The 19,485-nt window shown below is 50.2% G+C and overlaps 1 protein-coding gene across 4 annotated transcripts; it reads left to right on the top strand.

Annotated features, from left to right (window-relative positions):
* The first annotated feature begins 74 nt into the window (after positions 1–74).
* PLD3 (phospholipase D family member 3) lies at positions 75–19,277 on the top strand. Of its 4 annotated transcripts, none has more exons than XM_080908591.1 (13): positions 76–303; positions 7,193–7,267; positions 10,222–10,319; positions 10,427–10,501; positions 10,592–10,734; positions 11,104–11,287; positions 12,134–12,248; positions 12,326–12,453; positions 13,955–14,155; positions 15,582–15,721; positions 17,609–17,774; positions 18,609–18,708; positions 18,805–19,277. In XM_080908591.1, exons 3-13 carry the CDS (start codon positions 10,293–10,295, stop codon positions 18,990–18,992), a joined length of 1,467 nt encoding a protein of 488 aa, XP_080764717.1. In that variant the 5' UTR covers positions 76–303; positions 7,193–7,267; positions 10,222–10,292; the 3' UTR covers positions 18,993–19,277. The 4 variants fall into 4 exon arrangements, with proteins under 4 accessions (XP_080764720.1, XP_080764717.1, XP_080764718.1 ...); XM_080908592.1 differs by having other exon boundaries at positions 76–252; XM_080908594.1 differs by lacking the exon at positions 7,193–7,267 and having other exon boundaries at positions 75–252.
* The last annotated feature ends 208 nt before the right edge of the window (positions 19,278–19,485 follow it).

Raw genomic sequence — 19,485 nt, forward strand, 5'->3', positions numbered from 1 at the left:
TGCCCTTGATACCGGAAGTCAGGCTGAACCTTCCACCGGCCGCTCTAGCCCTCCTAGCCGCCAACCAGCGAGAGAGGCGGGGGCAGGAAGGGGAGGGCGATGGCCGTCACGTGACAGCGCGCAGCCTCCCAAGCCCCTCCCCACCTCAAGCTACCCTGCGTTCGCGAAGAACGTCGCCAATTAGAAACGATCAAGTCTGGACCCCCCCCTCCAGTCCTGCCCGCAGTCCAGCGCGTGTGCGCCTGCGCACAGGTAGGCTGGAAAGCGGGTCTAGGTTCCGGAGTAGAAGACTGGGGCATGCAGGTACTGTGCGACCCATTGCGTGGCACCTCGGCTTCGCTCCCTGTGTCACCCTATCGTCTGTAATGCATCTCTTCTATATCGTCCTTGGCCCACTTAAGTGCCCCCCTTCCTTCTCTTAAATCATACCCTTCTGACGCCACGACCTTCCTCAGATCGCCCCTCCTTTAAAAAGTAATTCTTTTTTGTTCTTAATTACTTGTGTGTCTGGGACTGCATCTGCCGGAGGAGATGAGGAGACGTCTGATTCCTTGGATGTGTAATTACAAATGGTTGTGAGCCACCCCCTGTGAGGGCTGGGTTTTCTAGTTCAGGGTCTCTGGAAGAGCAACAAGTACTTTTAACTGCTGCACCGTCTCTTCAGCACAACATTGTCCTTTCTATTCATTTTCATTCCCCTTAAGCCCTGATTGGCCCTATATGTACAGTTTTCTCTTTCTATGTGAGCTTGTGCTCGCCCCTGCCGCTCCCAGCGCCCCCCATAATTACTCTTCCATCTTCGTTAGCACCGATGATGGAAGTTGCATCCAGTTCACCAATGCCTGGCATTGCGTTCCGGATCCAGTTGCTCAGCCTCCCGAGTGCAGGCATTACAAGCATGCTGGGCCAATCTCTGTCATCATCGTCTTAGTCACCGACACATCTCTTTTGTTGTCATTTCTCCTTCACGAAACCCTCACTTCCCCTAAATTGCTTCTCACCAGGCGTTCCTGTATTTCCTGTCTCCATCCTCCATTAGATTACCCTCAAATTGCCCTGGTGTCTCCATCTCTCCCCTAACACCTCTGTATCCACCATTCCCCACAAGAAGCCACCTAGCCATAGAGCTTTCTCCCTCCGTGGGTACATGTTCCACAGATTTCCACAGTCTGGATCCCAGGGTTCTAACTTCACCTCTAAACCCGTGGGAAACCCCAGACACCAAATCATGCCTCTCTAATCCCTACTTTCCCATCTGTAGAATTCACAGTAGCCACCGGGTTTGTGTGTCTGTAAACTCAATGTTAGGAGGTAAAGCAAGAGGATTTCTAAGTCATCCTCTGGTACAAGTTTGAGGCCAACCTGAGCTACGTGGAACTGTCAATGACAAAAGCACATAGGGATACTCACACCAGGAAAGGGTGAAGATTCTGAGCATTTGTTCTTTTGTTCACATCTCCACCGTAAGGCCCTTGTTATTTGTTTGAATCTTACCGGGGTTACTTTCAGGGTCTATTTCTATTTCTCCTGGCCATGCATTCCTCATCCATCTCTTCTCCTGGCAGCCTCCTCCTCCCTTTGGCTCCTTTTTCCTTCCTTTCTTTTCCTACCGGGGGCCTCTCCTCAGACCTCTTAGATCGTCAAGGTCCGCCTTTCTCTCTCTATTGCCCAATCGCAGGCTTGAGCCTTTTATTAACCATTTAACTTTAAACTGGGGATCAGGGTTTACATAGCGGTGGTGTAGCTGAGAATCACCTTGTTGGGGGCAAGATCTTTGGGGCCAGTATTTAACTATGAATACATAACATAAAGGCACCAGACCAACCCCCAACAGGTACTGGCCCCCAAACCAGCCCTAATTAACTTCTTGTAAAGCAGTTAGTTTACTGTGGCATTCGAGCTAATATTGTTGCTTAGTTACTGATCACATTGCCCTCACCTGGGACTATCATCACTGTGTTGTAAGCTATGGGCCTGGGTAGATAGATCTGTGGGTAACACTTGATGAGTGAACATGCACATTATTCTAAAACCTTAATAATCATTTTCTTAATAATTCTTAGTGATTGATGGAGTAGGGACCACGAACACCAGGCTGGGGGACCTGGGCTGAGAGGGCTGGAGAGATTTCTCAGTGGTTAGAGCACTGACTGCTCTTCCAGAGGTCCTGAGTTCAATTCCCAGCAACCACATGGTGGCTCACAACCATCTGTAATGGGATCTGATGCCCTCTTCTGGTGTGTCTGAGGACAGCTAAGGTATACTCATATCCGTAAACAAGTATTTTTAAAAAACAAAAACACGGGTCAAGCATGGTGGCCTTTATTTCCGGCAGTCAGAAACAGAAGCAGGGTCTCTGAGTTCTAAGCCACCCTGCACTGTATAGCTATACCTAGTTCCAGGCCAGCCAGCTAGTGGGTTGGACCCTATCTCAAGATAATGATGATAATAATAGATAAAGGGTAGAGAGAAACACTTGACCTCTGGCTTCCACACATGTTCACACACAATACTCACACATACATGAACACACACATAACACCCACACTGCACTATCCCCAAACCTGGGCTGCATTCATTATTCTATAAAGTTGAGTATGTTCATTGACCACACACTGCCACCTCAGCCACCCTACGATCTCCCACGCTGCCATCAGTCCGTGGGATTAGTGGTTATGGACCCAAAATAGTGGCCTGGGACCTATGGGCAAGCTTGCTTCTGCCCTCGAGCCCCAGCGTGAGAGCAGGCAGCTAGTGCTGTGGAAACTGAGGACTTGGGTAGGGGAGACTGTAGATTGGTTAGAACTAGTTCTCCCTGAACTTCTAGAATGGGGGTTGGGCTGCAGGCAGACAAAGGTAGCAGGAACCTTTCCCCTTCCTCAGATCTCAGCAGGAAACTGGGCATGTGGTTTATGTAATCCCAACACTAATGAGACTGTGAGGTCTTAGATCCCTGGGAGTTCAAAGCCAGCCTGGTCTACCTAGGGAGTTCCAGGCCAGCCAAGACTATAAAGAGTGAGACCTTGTCTCAAAGACAAATCAAACTTTTGTAGTGAAGAGTAACCATGTAGAGAGGTTACTTAGTCACCCAACTTGTCTAATACAATGCTTTTTAGGTTTTTTGCAATGTTTCATGTAGCATAGGCTGGCCTTGAACTCTCTGTGTAACTGAGGAGAATGACCTCCAGTGTCTTAGTGGTGACATTTCAGATGTGTGCCAAACACATGGAGTCTGGTGCAGGAGGATCAGGATCACTTCTGCTGCAGAGTGAGTTTGAGGCCAGCCTGGGCTATGTGAGACCCTGTCTTGATAAAAGAAACAAATATGTTAGAGAAGAAAAAAAGAAAGTACAAGTTACTTGTTTACCATATTTCCTAAAGGTTTATTGTGTGTTCAGCACTATACCAGGCACTGGGGCATGCACAGAGAAGTGACCAGGAGGACACAGACTCTTTGATCCTTTGGGGTCTATAGTCTAGATGGCATAAGAAACAATAAGTAAGTAAATTATTTGATGGGGGGATGAGGTGACAGAATGCATGGTCAGTTTGTAGTGTGATGTCAGGCAGCTGTAATCCCAGCCAGCCCTTAGGAGATGGACACAGGAGGATCTAGAGTTCAAAGTCATCCTGAGCTACACAGTGAGTTCCAGGACAGCCAGGGCTACACAGAGAAACTGGATAGATAGATAGATAGATAGATAAATAGATAGATAGATAGGTCAACAAACATATATATATATAGAGAGAGATTATGTATGTGTTCAGAGAGAGACATATATAGGACACACACATATATGCATATGTATGTGTGTATATGTGTGTATATACATATATATGTATGTGTGTGTGTGTGTGTGTGTATATATATATATATATATATATATATATATATATATATATACCATTATATATCCCATGCATGTATATATGTGGGATGTATGTATATATGTGGTGTGTTAGTTAGGTTTTACTGCTATGAAGATACACCATGACCAATGCAACTCTTATAAGGTCAACATTTAATTGGGGCTGGCTTACAGGTGCCATTATCATCAAGGTGGGAACAGGGCAGCATCCAGGCAGGCATGGTGCAGGAGGAGCTGAGAGCTCTACATCTTTATCTGAAGGCTGCAAGGAGAAGACTGGCCTCCAGGCAGCTAAGATGAGGGTCTTCAAGCCCACAACCAGAGAGACACCTTACTCCAACAAGGTCACACCTTCGAATAGTGCCACTCCCTGAACTGAGCATAGAACAGGAAGACCAAGAATTCTCAGCTGACCTGAGGTACATAGACCCTGACTGACTCAAACAAGAATCCAAAAAGACTGTGTAGTTTTGTTGGTTTGAGGGGTTCTTGGGTTTGCTTATGTATGTTAGAGTGTGCGCACATGCTCAGAGGCCAAAGAAGGGCATTCAGCTGTGGCCTTCTTTATCATGGTCTGTCTTATTCCCTTGAGACAAGGTCTCTCACAGAGTCTTGAGCTCAGCTAGGCAAGCCCAACAACTCTGCCCTCTCTGCCTTTCCGGTACAGGTGTCACACCCCACTTTCTATATGGCTACTGAGGGTTCAAACACAGATCCTCAGGCTTGGGCTGCCAATACATTTACCCACAGACCCATGTCCCCAGTCTCTTTTGGTTTTGTTTTGCCTTGTTTTTCAGACAAGGTAGTTCAGACTGGAACTCATGATCCTCCTGCCTCATCGTCCCAGCATCTGGACTGTCTCTAGAATAAAGTCATTGGACAGACTCCCTTGCATGAGTAGATGGAGGACCTGGGCACCGGGCATGTGCTGCTGGCTCTGTGCCCAGGTGCTAGGGCACAGGAGTGACTAAAACAGCCGAAGCCTAGCCCTGTCCCTATAGGCTCCCAGCTTTAAAGGACTGAGGGAGAGCCATCAACAGGCAGGGACAACCCAGGGGCTAAGATACAGAAAGTCCAGGTAGAGGACCCAAAAGCTGACTGTGTAGTCGCTTTCAAGGAACGGTGACTGAGTGTGAAGAATAGTGAGTGAGTAAGCTGCCCGGCTCCCTCAGGGGAGATCTGGTCCAAAAGTAAGGAGAAAAGAAGAGGTTCCAGGAAAAGGAACAGATTTAGGAGAGATGCTAAGGAGAACCATGGTGAATACATGGTGAATGGAAGGTCTATGAGGACGTAGTAGGCCATGAAACTTGCAGAGCTGGAGTTCAGGGGTGAAGTGGAAACAGGAAGGGATCTTGGGGAAGTCAGTAGGACGTTCTGTCAAAGCGGACACAGGTGAAAGACTAAGGCCGACTCGTGAAGGAAAGTTCCACTGAAGCAGACACAGGAGAAAGAATGTTCTAAAACATGCATGTGAAAGGAAATGTGATGAATCTTTGTTAAGGACATGCATGTGGGGCAGGAGAGATGGCTCAGTGGTTAAGAGCACTGGCTGTTCTTCCAAAGGACCTGGGTTCAATTCCCAGCACCCACATGGTGGCTCACAACCATCTGTAATGAGATCTGATGCCTTCTTCTGGTGTGTCTGAAGACAGCGACAGTGTCCTCATAACATAGACGAATAAATAAATTTTAAATATATATATATTTTTAAAAGGGACACGCGTGTATTGGACCATCTTACATTGTGTAGTTGAGTTGCATTTGTCGGGACTTCATAGTGAGAAACTCACTGAAACTTCTGGTGGTGTGCTGCAATCCTTGCTGCTTCAAGGGACTCGGGCTGATTAGCAGAATGATGTCAGCTGAGACAGACACACGTGCTGAGGCTAGACCTGTGGAGGACACGTGATATTTGGAGGGATAAATAGGACTCGACAGACGGTGATGGAGGCAGAGCTAGGTTCGCTGGTACAGCTAGCTGTGCACAGCTTGTGGGTCTCACATCTCTGATCTTCTCTTCCAGCTGAGAACTCCCGGTGTCCCTCCAGGTCCCATCTGCTGACTTGAGCCAAGCCTGAGGCCTGGCAGTCTCTGTTAGGTAGTGACACCAATGCCAATTCCTGTTTGCTACCACAACCGGACCGCTGTTGTATCTGTGAAGTGTTTGTGCGTGGATCGAGCCGCCGCCTGCTAACCTGGGATCTGATCCGCCGATTTCCAGACAACCCAGGAGGGAGTTGCTCCAAAGAACCTTTCTAAACAGGTCCACCTCAACCCCCCACCCAGTATCCTCTGGTGGGTGCTGGGCTAGAAGGGAGGTTAAAAGTGTTTTAAGAACCTTCCTTAAAAAATAGGTTTTGAAAAAAAATTAAAGTTACAAGGGGACATAGAGAACTGGAGACAAGGATTCAGACTCAGACAGGGAAACTAAAGCTATAGTAATAGGTTGTGGTCCACAGGGTCCAGGCAGGCCCCTATGGGACAGTGTAACTTTAATTCTCAAAGCCTGCCATTAATGATGGTTCTTAAGTGCTTTAACCTCCCTTCTAGCCCACCACCCACCAGAAGTAGTAGAAGAGAAAGGGCACCGAGACATGGACCTATTTAGAGAGGTTCTTTGGAGCAAATCCCATCTGCATTGTTCCGTTCCGAGGTCAGCAGCGGCAGTTCGGTCCACTCACACACACTTCATGGACACACCGGCAGTGCAGTTCGGTAGTCAGGCTAGCAAACACGAATCAGCAGCAGTGGCACGGCCTAGCAGAGACACCCAGACCTCAGCCCAATTGGCACAAGTCAGCAAGAAGCGTTGTACCTTAGGGCAGTGGGGTGTCAGGTTTTGAGCAGGAGTGAGATGGTTTAGAGTTTTCAGAAGTCCTCATCATCTGTGATATACAATATGCGGATGAATAAATGTAATTTTTAAGTTAAACGAATTTGCCCAGCCAGGAGTGGTAGTACATGCCTTTAATCTCAGCACTCTGGAGGTAGAGGCAGAAGGATCTCTGTGAGTTCAAGGTCAGCCTGGTCTACAGAGTGAATTCTGGGATAGCCAGGGCTACACAGAGAAACCATGTCTCATAAAACAAAAAAGTGAAACAAACAGGAGAGAGAGAGAGAGAGAGAGAGAGAGAGAGAGAGAGCGCACTGGCTGCTCTTCCAGAGGACCAGGGTTCGATTCCCAGCACCCACACAGCAGTCTGTACCTCCAGTTCTAAGAGGTGCCCTCTTCTGGCTAGGCACATATATGGTACACAGACACCCATATGTATAAAATAATTCTTTCAGAACCCCATCCAGTTTTGATTCCTCCTTGTCTGCAGGCTGTGACGTCACACCTGAATACAGACAGGACCACAGGCTAAGGAACTGGGAGCTGTTCTGTGGACAGGAAGAAGGTACGTTTCCTGGCTGCGGTGAACCCCAAAATAAATGAAACCAAGCAAGAGGATCAGCTGTGTTGATCATGCTGGAGCCTGAGGAGTAACTGGGGCCTTGGAAATACCTGCTTAAAGGTCACAGGGGCTATGAGGAATACCAGCCTCTAGCTGCTTCTGGTTACTTCAGTCCTATTGTCCTGACCCGTGACACCCCAGGTCGGGTCGAACTCCTGCTCCAGCTAAGGCTGCAGGTCTTAGGAGGAAAGGGATGAGGGAAAGGGACACCCCAACTAGGAGCCTGAGCCAAATCACAGTTTACCCTAGAAATGATGAACATTTGGATTGGCTCCATGAGTAAAGGCTTTTGTCGGTGAGTCTGATGGCCTGAATCCAACCTTGTGGTCCTACCTGGTAAAAAAAAAAAAAACTGACTCTTGTGGGTTGCCCTCTGGTGTCCATGAGGCATGCACAGAATACGTGTAATAAAAATTGTAAAGGGGGCTGGAGAGATGGCTCAGCGGTTAAGAGCACTGACTGCTCTTCCAGAGGTACTGAGTTCAAATCCCAGCAACCACATGGTGGCTCACAACCATCTGTAATGAGATCTGATGCCCTCTTTTGGTATGTCTGAAGACAGTGACAGTGTACTCACATAAATAAATAAATCTTTTAAAAAATTGTAAAGAAATTAAAAATAGTATTTAAAATAGTTTAACAATTAAGTTGTTTTTGAGATATGGGGTCGATGTAGCCCCAGGCTGGACTCAAATTTTATCAGTCCTTGCCTCAAACTTTCGGGTGCTGTAATAACAAGTGGGTACCATCATGTCCTGCTAAATTAATTTATTTTTATTTTTAGTTTTTTTTTTTTTTTTAGTACAGAATAGCGCTTATTTAGGTCATGGGGGAGTTAAGAGGGTAGTGGAGGCAGAGAGAGAGAGAAATAGAGAAGTAGAAGCCAGTCATGAGCACGTGGAGAGAGAGGGGGGAAGGGAATGAGGAGAGGAGGGACAAGGGGGAGGAGCAAGAGGGCAAGAGGCTAAGTTAATTTTTTAAAAGGTGATGAATGCCTTTAATCCAAGTGCTCCGGAGGCAGAGACAGGCAGATCTCCGGATTCGAGGCCAGTCTGATCTATAGTGAGTTCCAGGACAGCCAGGGCTCCAGAGAGAAATCTTGTCAACAATAACAAAAATCGATTTAGTGTGTGTGTGTGTGTGTAGGGCATTGGATTTTCAGGAGCTAGAGTTTACAGGTTGTGTGGACTTATTCTGTGGTGGCTGAACCCAACTCAGCCCCTCTGTAAGAGCAGTTACATGCTCTTAACGACTGGCCCTGTCTTAAACTCTTCGTAGCTGAATTTCATGACCTTGAACTCCTGATGAATCCTACCTTCACCTCCAGAGTGCTAGGATGACAGACTTGTGCCATCATCCCCCACTTCCAACTTCATATTCTTCAAGAAACCATTTCTCACCAAAGCCTTCAGAAATAGAGCCAGCCCATTCGCTCTCCTCCCCTCCCCCACCCCGCAGTTCACCCACTCCAAGGCTGCTGCTGTCTTCTGCTTCTGTGGGATTCTTCTCTTAGGCCTCAGTTAACCTTGGCCCTTGCCCTTGCCTGCTGGATCCTGGGTTTTGTTTTTCTTTTCTGAGATAGCCTCTTTGCAGCTTTAAATCTATACAGTGCATCAGCCTGGGCTGTATAAGACCCGGTCTCATAAGACCTAAATAAAAAAGCAACGTACTTAAAAAAAAAAAAAAAAAAACTTGCTTGGATAGAACATGAGATCCAGAAGCCTTGGGTTTTTCTTTTTCAATCTTAATCTCTAAAAATATAAATTGACTTAAAGGAAATACAGTCACCCCAACAGACTACCAGAAAACCCACCACCTCCGTGGCCGGCCGTTCCCATTGCATGGGCTGTCTTTTTTGAGCTTGCTTTTCTCTTTCAGTTACATTATTCAATCTTGACCTCCCCATTTTATCTCCAAGCGTCTTCAAGATTAATCTTACGATTTGTTTCTCGCTGAGACGCCGTGCTATTAAAATTCACATTTGTAGATCAGAAAGGGGATAAGAATTCCTTTTTCTCTCTGACTTCTCGGTCCCTTTCAGGGGGCGAGGTGGGGAGAATGGGGAAACTGAGGTGGTGTACGGTGAAGCCCATCCCCCAGTTCCTGTGCTCCTCTCCACCCAAACCAGGTTGCTCAGGACCACCCCTTTCTCCGTGCGGGGGAGTCAGGCGACGTGCACACTGCGCAGACTCCTGGCTGCAGTGGGCGTGATCCCTGGAGGTCCCGCCCCTCCTCCCCTCCCGCCCCTACTCAGCTGCTTAGGCAGAAGCTGGGGCCCCACCGAAGTAGCAGCCAACGTCGGAGTAAGGCCGGTGTCGTTTTAGGGTGGGGGGCTGGGATGCGGGAGGGAAGGTTAGGATCGGGAGGGTGCGATGGCCCTGGGGCGTAAGCCTCAGATGTCTGGTCAGGTAGATACCTGGGACTAGGCAGACGCTCCACCTGGAACACTCAGTGAGTCATCCCAAGACTGAGAGAAACCAGGCACAGAGATTCGGAGCTCCCCTGGGCTCCCAGCTAGGACTCTTTTGGAAATTACTTAGATTCGAGCTCAGCGGGGAACAGAAAGGGTGCTGATAGGGAACAAGGTGGGTGCTAATGACGGACATGCTGGACGCTTTGAAAGGCGGCGGCGTGATGGCACATGAGTGAAAAAAAAAAGCAGAGGCGTTAGACTTCGAAGGATTTCAACATTCCTGCTGACCATCGAAGGATTTCAACATCCCTGCTGACCAGCGACCAGTTTCCTCTTTTGGGGCTGATGGGCCAAGGGTCCCCGTGATTATGGGGATATAAAGAGGCTTTTAGTGGACCTCATACGCCCAAAGGCATCTACTTTCTTCGATGCCCCTTAAAAGCCCAGAACGTCCCACACTGTGCCTGCTTTTTGTTTTCCCCAGTTTCCAGTCCCTGACACACCCACCTTGCCGCCTCCGTTTTCGGCAGAGTTCCCCCCCAGCTGCCAAGCAATATGAAGCCTAAACTGATGTACCAGGAGGTAGGAGAATGGGATGCCTAGTGGGGAGGCTTTGGGTATACGGAAGGGTCTGAGGGCACCAAACCACCGTATTATCTCCCACTCCCCCGTCATCCCTGTTCCCACAGCTGAAGGTCCCTGTTGAGGAGCCTGCAGGAGAACTGCCCATGAATGAAATCGAGGCATGGAAGGCAGCAGAGAAGGTAGGAGGAGTACGCTGCTCCCTTTGAACTGTCGCAGGCTGTTGTGACCACTTTGTATAGACTGACGGCTTCCTTGCCCGCCCCACACAGAAAGCCCGCTGGGTCCTCCTGGTCCTTATTCTGGCGGTAGTAGGCTTCGGTGCCCTGATGACTCAGCTGTTTCTATGGGAATACGGGGACTTGCATCTATTTGGACCGAATCAGCGCCCGGCCCCCTGCTATGACCCCTGCGAGTAAGTGGAAGGGAAGCTGGATTGTGGGTGGGAGGGAGTCCTCCCAGCCCGGGGACACTTAAGCCTGCAAGAGCTTTGGTGCAGTCAGTGCTGTGATGGGGGGGGGGTTGTGGGTGCCTACGTGGGTACCCACTCTACCCCCTTCCTTTGTTTCCATGGCAGCCACAGCGTCATCATCCTTTATACAGGTCTGTGAACACATGGGCACGGTGTCTTCCATCTCCATCCGTGGACACACACACACACACCTCCCACACCTCTAGACAGACCAGTGAAATGCACAACCACATCTGGAGACCTTCAGAGTCCTCTCTCAACCTTTCATCTCTGGCCCTCTATGACTGACAGATATCCCCCCTATATCTTCAGGGCGGTGTTGGTGGAGAGTATTCCTGAGGGTCTGGAGTTTCCCAATGCCACCACAAGCAACCCCTCCACTAGCCAGGCCTGGTTGGGCCTCCTTGCCGGTGCTCACAGCAGCCTGGACATCGCCTCCTTCTACTGGACCCTCACCAACAATGACACCCACACGCAAGAACCCTCTGCCCAGCAGGTACGAGGAAGTGTCCCTTCCCCATGGCCTTGGGAATGGTGGCAAGGGGAGGGGCTTCCTGCAAACCTGGAGACAGATGGACACAGGTGTTTAGTCACCGCTGTCTCCATACACCCTTCTGAACTAAGGGTGATGTCTTTATGTCCTGATTATCTGGAAGCCTCTGAATGTCAAGGATCAACTTTGGTTATAAGGAATTAGATTTGCAGATATCATCTTGAATCCTTCAGGCAAAGAAGGAACAAGTTATAACCTGGCCCAAGCCAGGTTGCCACCACCCTTGTTGTGTATGACCTTAGGCAGGTCCTCTCCCCTCCCAGGCTTCCTTTACCTTATCTGAAAATTGGAAACCTCAATCTGCCCCACTGCTGAGCTCCTGTGAGGATACAAATTTAGTCTGGTGCCTGTCACAGATGCCGTTTCCGAGAGTTTATTATAGCTGGGAGGCGGTGGTGGCGCACACCTTTAATCCCAGTACTGGGGAGGCAGAGGCAGGCAGATCTTTGTGAGTTCCAGGCCAGCCTGGTTCACACAGTGCATTCCAGAACAGCCAGGGACTCAACAGCAACCCTGCCTCGAGAAACCTAAAAGAAGGAAGATGATTGTCAAGCTTGGCGTGAGGGTGCTCATCTGAAATCCCAACATTTTGGAAGCCGAAGGGGTGTGGACAAACAGATAGAGCTTTCCAGGCCAATCTGAGCTACGTAGCAAGACCTTTCACAAGCGGGCAGCACACACGCACACACACACACACACACACACACACACACACAGAAAGAAAAGTGCAGGGTTTCAGTACTGTTAGAGCACTGGCCGGCCCAGCCCCTCAGCAGCTGTCTCCCACAGGGTGAAGAGGTTCTTCAGCAGCTTCAGGCTCTGGCACCCCGAGGTGTAAAGGTTCGCATCGCTGTGAGCAAACCCAATGGACCTCTGGCTGATCTGCAGTCTCTGCTACAGAGTGGTAAGCTGGCGGCAGCAGGGTTGGCAGGCCTGGGGCTGCCCAAGCTGGCCCCTGACTGCTGCCCCTGTTGACCACAGGTGCCCAGGTCCGCATGGTGGACATGCAGAAGCTCACCCATGGTGTCCTGCACACCAAGTTCTGGGTGGTGGATCAGACACACTTTTACCTGGGCAGTGCCAACATGGATTGGCGCTCGCTGACCCAGGTCTGTATGTACCCTGCCCACATTCCTTGCCTCCTCCTGAACCTCCCCTATGGACCCCTGCAGCTCAGTCCTCAACCGCTTTGTTTCTGCTGGTCCTGTTAGTAGCTGCCCAGACAGAGTACTCAAGGTCTTGTCCACTTACCTGGCCTTCCTTATACATTTCCTGTGTGTATTTGAAGCCCATCTTCTGTCTGGGGGACCCTGGGAACATGAGATAACAGGGGGGTTCCCTGGCCTGCCATCAGGTTGCCACATCCCAGCTCTGGGCCAGAAGAGGGAAGAAATGAGCAAAAGGTCATGGGTAGGGTATGGGTACAGGCAAAGATGAGGTACAAAGCGGTCGTATAGGTGGGGGGTGGGGACACAAGAGGATGATGGGATTAGAAAGCATAGGCAGAGAATGCAGAGGGGGAAGGAGAGGTACAGACAGGATCCAGCTGGAATGCAGGCACTGAGAGGGAGCCAGGTCAGGATAGGGGTGTCAGTAGATAGAGGGTCACAGTTCAGATAGGATGGAGATGTCCGATGGGGGTGAGGAAGCGTGCAGGTGGGAGCTCGGAAGCTGGCAGGGGCAGAGAGATCAAGGATGGGATGGGGAGGTTGAGGCAGAGGATCTAGGGTAGAATAAGGAGCCACAAGCAGAGCTCAGGGCTGGAGTAGGGGGGACACAGTGGGCTGTCTGTAGCAGTCCAAAGGAGACATCGGAGCCAACCTGGGGTCTTAAGGAAGACTCCGCAAAGAAGGAGATAGTTTATCTGCCAGAGGCTTTAACAGGTACTAGCATAAGGGGGGACCGACTCTGACAGTGCTGTGAAGGAAAAGACGGGACTCTAATGTACCCCAGTAAACACTTCCCTACATACCTAGTCTCAGCAGTGATTCAGGGATACGCTGAACACACAGTCTTCCTATGTGCCTGTCTTCTGGCCCAGGGGGGAATACCTGGCTTAATCTGAGGAGCCAACACCTAAGACTGAGCCAGAGTTGGCGGGCATAGGGCAAAGTCCTAGGCAACACACAGCTCACAGAGCCTGGTGCTGCAGACCTGCCTCCCAAATCCTTAGGAGTCTGAGGCAAAGTGGTTAAAAACTCAAAGCCAGCCAGAAGAACTCAGTGAGACCTTGTCTCAAAAGAACAATTTTAAAGGTAGTAAAGGACCTATATAGAATGCCCTGGTGAGAGCTTAGGCTGTAGCTCAATGACAGTTCTGTTCACCTTACTAGGGTAAGGCCCCAGTTTCAACACTCAATACCACAACCAAACAAAACCCCTGGAACTTTGCAGTGACTGCATGTCTCTTCAAACCGTAAATCAAGTTCATGGCTGTACGTTTAAGTTCCAGGATGTTAGCTCTTCAGAGTAGAGATGCAGGAAAGACTGAGGGTAAGAGGGAGGAAGTGGCTGAGGAAGTAACTAGACCACAAGCATCCCTGTCATCTGTGTGCACTAGGCCAGCATCCCCAGGCCAGCATCCCCAGTCTCAGTACCACTCTCTCCATAGGTCAAGGAACTGGGCGTGGTCATGTACAACTGCAGCTGCCTAGCTCGAGACCTCACCAAGATTTTTGAAGCCTATTGGTTCCTGGGCCAGGCAGGTAGCTCCATCCCAACAACCTGGCCACGGTCCTTTGACACCCGATACAATCAAGAAACACCAATGGAGATCTGCCTCAATGGTACTCCAGCTCTGGCCTACCTGGCGGTAAGTTGGGGAAAATAGGGCCTCACACCACCCACTTTTGGTCCCATGTCACTTGCATGGGGGGGGGTGGGCTCCATCTAGCCTGCCTGTTGACTGTTAGGGAGCGAGCCTGAACTTCACTCTCTGTCAGTCTGCTTTGTCAAAAGCCTGGGCAGTGTCTCAAGCTCCATTAGCATTGGATTAATCTGTAAAAGGGATGGATATCCAGACCTTTCCAACCTCTGTGTAAGATGCACCTGGGCGCCATCCTCCCTGCCCCTGGCAATGTCTAATACAGCCAAGGGTAGGTCTTTCCACGTGTTCCTATACTTAGTCTCATTCCCAGCCCTTGTGCTGGCCTTGAATTATGTACCTGAGGATGGCCCCAAGCAATTTCTTGTTTGTTCCTTTTTAAGTCTCACAGTGTAGACCTGGCTACCCTGGAACTCACAGAAATCCATCTGCCTTTCTCAGAATTCCTGAGCCCTGGAATTAAAAGCAGGAGTCTTCTTCTTCTTCTTTTTTTTTTTTTTTTTAAATGGATTGTCCAAGCATGATAGTACACACTTTTAATTCCAACACTCAGGAGGCAGAGGCAGAGAGTCTCTGTGAGTTCAAGGCCAGCATGGTCCATATAGCAAATTCCAGGACAGCCAGGGCTCTGTAGGGAGACCCTGGAGTGTCAGGGTGCCGAGAAACATGATCTTTGGTGCCCTTTGTAACCAGTTTTTTCTAGAGGTGAATGTTTCCTCCTCCATGGCCACTTCTACTTTTAGAGTTGCTGTTTCCTCAGGGATCCGAGCAGAGGGACAGTTGTGACCCCTGGTCAGGGCCGATGTGACAGAAAAGTGTAAATATAGCAAAGGTCTCTGCCAGCCGCCTGGAGGACTCGCTGAAACCCTCTCCCTAGCCAGGCAAAGTGGCACGTGCCTGTGCCTGTCACTCTAGCAATAGAGGGAGTGGGGGCTGGAGGATCAGGAGTTCAAGGTCATTCTGGCTACGGTTAGAGACCAAACTAGACGATATGAGATCCTGTCTCAAATAAAACCAACCACCCAACCTTGCTGTGGAAGCACAAGGACCTGAGTTCAAATCTCCACAGCTCATGTAAAGCTGGCGTAGAAGGGCAAGTTCATAAACCCAGCACCCCTGTAGGTATGGCAGCAAACCAAGAGATTTTGCTCCCATCAAACAAGATGGGAGGCACAGCATTGCAAGGGTGTCCTCTGACTTACCAAACAGTCAGTCCAGGCTGCACTGATTTGCTGTGTGACCTTAAGGAAGTAGCTTACCCTTTCTGAGCCTGTTTCCTCACAAAACAGATACAGTGAATATGCTTCCCTTTCGTGGAGGCTGTTTTTAGTGAATTCCGTAGGGCCTGCCTGCTTCATGGTATCCTCACTTGAGGTCCACCGTGACACTGCTTCTGACTGTCCCCCCACCCCAGAGTGCACCCCCATCGCTGTGTCCAAGTGGCCGTACCCCAGACCTGAAGGCTCTGCTCAGTGTGGTGGACAGTGCTCGAAGCTTCATCTACATTGCAGTTATGAACTACCTGCCCACCATGGAGTTCTCCCATCCACGCAGGTAATCTGAGGAGGGGCAGGACTCGGGACAGGGAACCCCTGTGCTGGGAGGGCTCAGGGGGTTCTGAGAGCAAGCAGTGGGCCCAGGCAGGAGAGCAGATACAGGGGAAGGTATGGAGACAAGGGCTGAACTCTTGCTTAGAATACTAAAGGTGCCAGGCTCAGTCCCTGATGTCATCAAAAGGGGCAGGGCAAGGGATGACTGTCTGTGGGGTCAGAAGATAAGGAAAAAGGCTGGGCGGGGAAAGTGCTTGCCATGCATGTGTGAGGACCTGAGTTTGGATCCCCAGCGCCTCAGAAAAATGGTCAACACGACTAACTCAGGGGAGTAGAGACAGTCGAATCCCAAAGCTCACTGGCCAACCACCTTCTCTGAATTGGGGTGTTCCACGTTCCACGTTCAGCAGGAGACCCTGTCTTAAGAGATAAGGTAGAGTGGGCTGGGGAGATGGCTCAGTGGTTAAGAGCACCGACGGCTCTTCCAGAGGTCCTGAGTTCAATTCCCAGCCACCACGTGATGGCTCAAAGCCACCTGGATTGAATTCCGGTGCCCTCTTGTGGCTCGTAGGCATACATGGAGGCAGAAAGGCGTTAGGATGTATACATGATAAATATTCTTTTTAAAAGTAAGGTGGATTAGGGCTGGAGAGATGGCTCACCAGTTAAAAATGGTTACTGCCTAGTTTGTTGCCCAAAACCTCCATTAGTTCCTAACACCCATGCCAGGTGGCTCCGACACACACACACACACACACACAGGCACACACGTACACGTGTATGAGGTGAGAGGAAGTCAGGCATGGTGGTGCTTGACTGTAGCTCTGTCCTTTGGAAGGAGGGCTGAGGTGGGATGATGGGGACCAGCCTTGGTCACCAGATGAAACCGTTTCAAAGCAAATCAAACGATGGGAGGATGAGTGTCAGGGTACCCAAATGGTAGCCGGAAACAGGAGCTGAGGGATACGGAGGAAGAGGGCTTAGAAGCCAGGGCTGGGGTCCTATGGAGTTCTGGGAACCAGACGCCTCGGAGCTCAGCATGAATGTCCTGTTAGGGCGATACACGGACAGACATGAAGGCGAAACGCTCATACATATAAAATAAAAGTAAGTGCGTCTTTTGGGGCTGCAGACGTGGTTCAGCGGTAAGAAGGCATGAGTTTGGTTCCCAGTGCCCTTGTCAAGTGGCCGCCAGCCATCTCTAACTCTAACCCCGGTTATCTGGTGCATTAGTACATCCATGCACACACCTGTATGAAAACACAGCTGCACATAGTTAAACCAATATTCAATTACTTCTTTTGTTATGTTTGAGACAGAGTGTATAGCCTTGGCTGAACTTGCTCTGTAGACCAGGCTGGCCCTGAACTCAGAGATCCACCTGCCTCTGCCTCCCAAGTGCTGGGATTAAAGGCGTGCGTACCACTGCTGGCGATATTAAATTCTTTTTTTTTTTAAAGTAGATTTTGTTTAATAAATAAGAAAAAGCTGGGCTGGAGAGATGGCTCAGAGGTTAAGGGCACTGTCTGCTCTTCCAGAGGTCCTGAGTTCAATTCCCAGTACCCACATGGTGGCTCACCACCATCTGTCATGGGATCTGATGCCCTCTTCTGGTGTGTCTGAAGACAGCATATATGAAATAAATAGATAAATCTTCTTAAAAAAAAAAAAAAAGAAAGAAAAAGAAAAAGCCAGGCAGTAGTGGCACATGCTTTTAATCCCAGAACTCAGGAGGCAGAAGAGGATGGTTCTCTGTACAATTTGAGGCCAGCCAGAGCAAATCCCAGGGCAGCCAGGAGTACGCAGAGAAGCCATGTCTCGAGGGAAACAAAACAAAAATCTTAGCAAGATCTTCCTCTTCCCCTTGAACCCCTTCTCTGTTGCCCCTCAGGTTCTGGCCAGCAATTGATGATGGGCTGAGACGGGCTGCGTATGAACAAGGCGTCAAGGTGCGCTTGCTCATCAGCTGCTGGGGACACTCAGAACCATCCATGCGGTCCTTCCTGCTCTCCCTGGCTGCCCTTCGTGACAACCATACACACTCTGACATCCAGGTGGTAAGCACCCATCCCGAGTCCCCCTTCTCCAGTGACCTGGGAACACTCCCACATGAACCACGAATGTTACCAAGGATGACCCAGAGTGTGCAGCCGTGAAGGGAAACTGTGAATCATGGCTGGGATGGAGGGGTGGGGATACAGAGAGGGTTATCCCTGAGGTGGGGAGTCACAGACGGAGGGGTGGAATAGGAAGAGATTGACACACGAAAGCACATACCATATACTGGTGTTTAAGAGCGACCTTCTAGAGCTGGAGAGATGGCTCAGAGGTTAAGAGCACTGGCTGCCCTTCCAGGGGACCAGACTTTGCTCTCAGCACCCCGTGTCTGATAGCTCCCAACTGCCTGTAGTTCCAGCTCCAAGGAATCCCATGTCCTCCACTGGCCCCTATGAGCACAAATGTGTGCACGCAAATGTGTGCACGAATTCTCTCTCTCTCTCTCTCTCTCTCTCTCTCTCCTCTCCCCCCCACATATAAATTTAACATTTTTAAAAATAAAACAGAAGTGAGAGAGAGCCAGAAGCAGAAACAGACTTTCTCTAGAAAAAGGGACATCAGAGATGAGCGTTCAGGGTGGAGCAGGGAATTAAGAGCCACTGCAGGTCTGGATCCCCACCCCCGCCCTGCCTCAGCTCCTGTTTACTGAGGACCAGCTGCACTGGGCCCTATTTTCGTCCAAGGATCCACCCATCCCAGGGAAGCAAGCAGCCAAGTGCCTTTGGGAGATACCATCTGCATGCCTACCCTGCCACCCCAGAACTCCTCAGAGCTACCCCTCCTGCCCCTTGAGCACCCTCCCCTCCGCCTCACCATCTTCCCCTCCCCTCCAGAAACTATTTGTGGTCCCTGCGGATGAGACCCAAGCCCGAATTCCCTATGCCCGTGTCAACCACAACAAGTACATGGTGACTGATCGTGCCGCATACATTGGTAAGTGCCCCCGGTACCATGGGCGTATCCAAGAAGGGAAGGCCTGCACTAGGGCCTGGCCACCCGTCAGACCCTTACTCCACCCCTTGCTCCCAGGAACCTCCAACTGGTCGGGAAGCTACTTCACAGAGACAGCAGGCACCTCCCTGCTGGTGACACAGAACGGGCAAGGTGGCTTGCGCAGCCAGCTGGAGGATGTCTTCCTGAGGGACTGGAACTCCATATACAGCCACGATCTGGACACCTCAGCCGACAGTGTGGGCAATGCCTGCCGCCTGCTTTGAGGTTCAGCCCGATGGACAGGCCAAAGCCTCCCAGGCCCCCTCGGACTCAGCTCTGGGTCCTGGTTGCTGTCCCTGTGCCCTTGCTTCTGTCTGCCCCACTGTGGCTCTGTACTCTCCACTACACTCCTGTTGCTACCTCCATCTCCACTGGTCTGACACTCTGGCCCCTGTGGACGTAGCAGAACTGAGGGAGCCCAAAGAAGTGGGGGTGCATGCCGGGCCCAGACCTTTGGCCCATCCCCCCCCCAAGGGGGCCAAGATCATAAGTAAATAATTGTCTATGTAGCCTGTGCTTAACAGAGTGGTATGAGATGATATGTTCATGAGGGGACGGGGGCATGGTGGTGACAACTTAGCATGCAATGCATACAAAGGCTGGCATGGGCTGGGCATGCAGTATGTGGCCACACTGGTAAGCATGGGCCAAGCATGCCTAGAACCAGCATGTTTGTACTGAGCATGCTCCACAGAGCAATGTGAGCAGAACCACCGC

Source organism: Micromys minutus (assembly GCF_963924665.1).
Source record: "Micromys minutus genome assembly, chromosome: 32".
NCBI classification, from domain to species: Eukaryota; Metazoa; Chordata; class Mammalia; order Rodentia; family Muridae; genus Micromys; species Micromys minutus.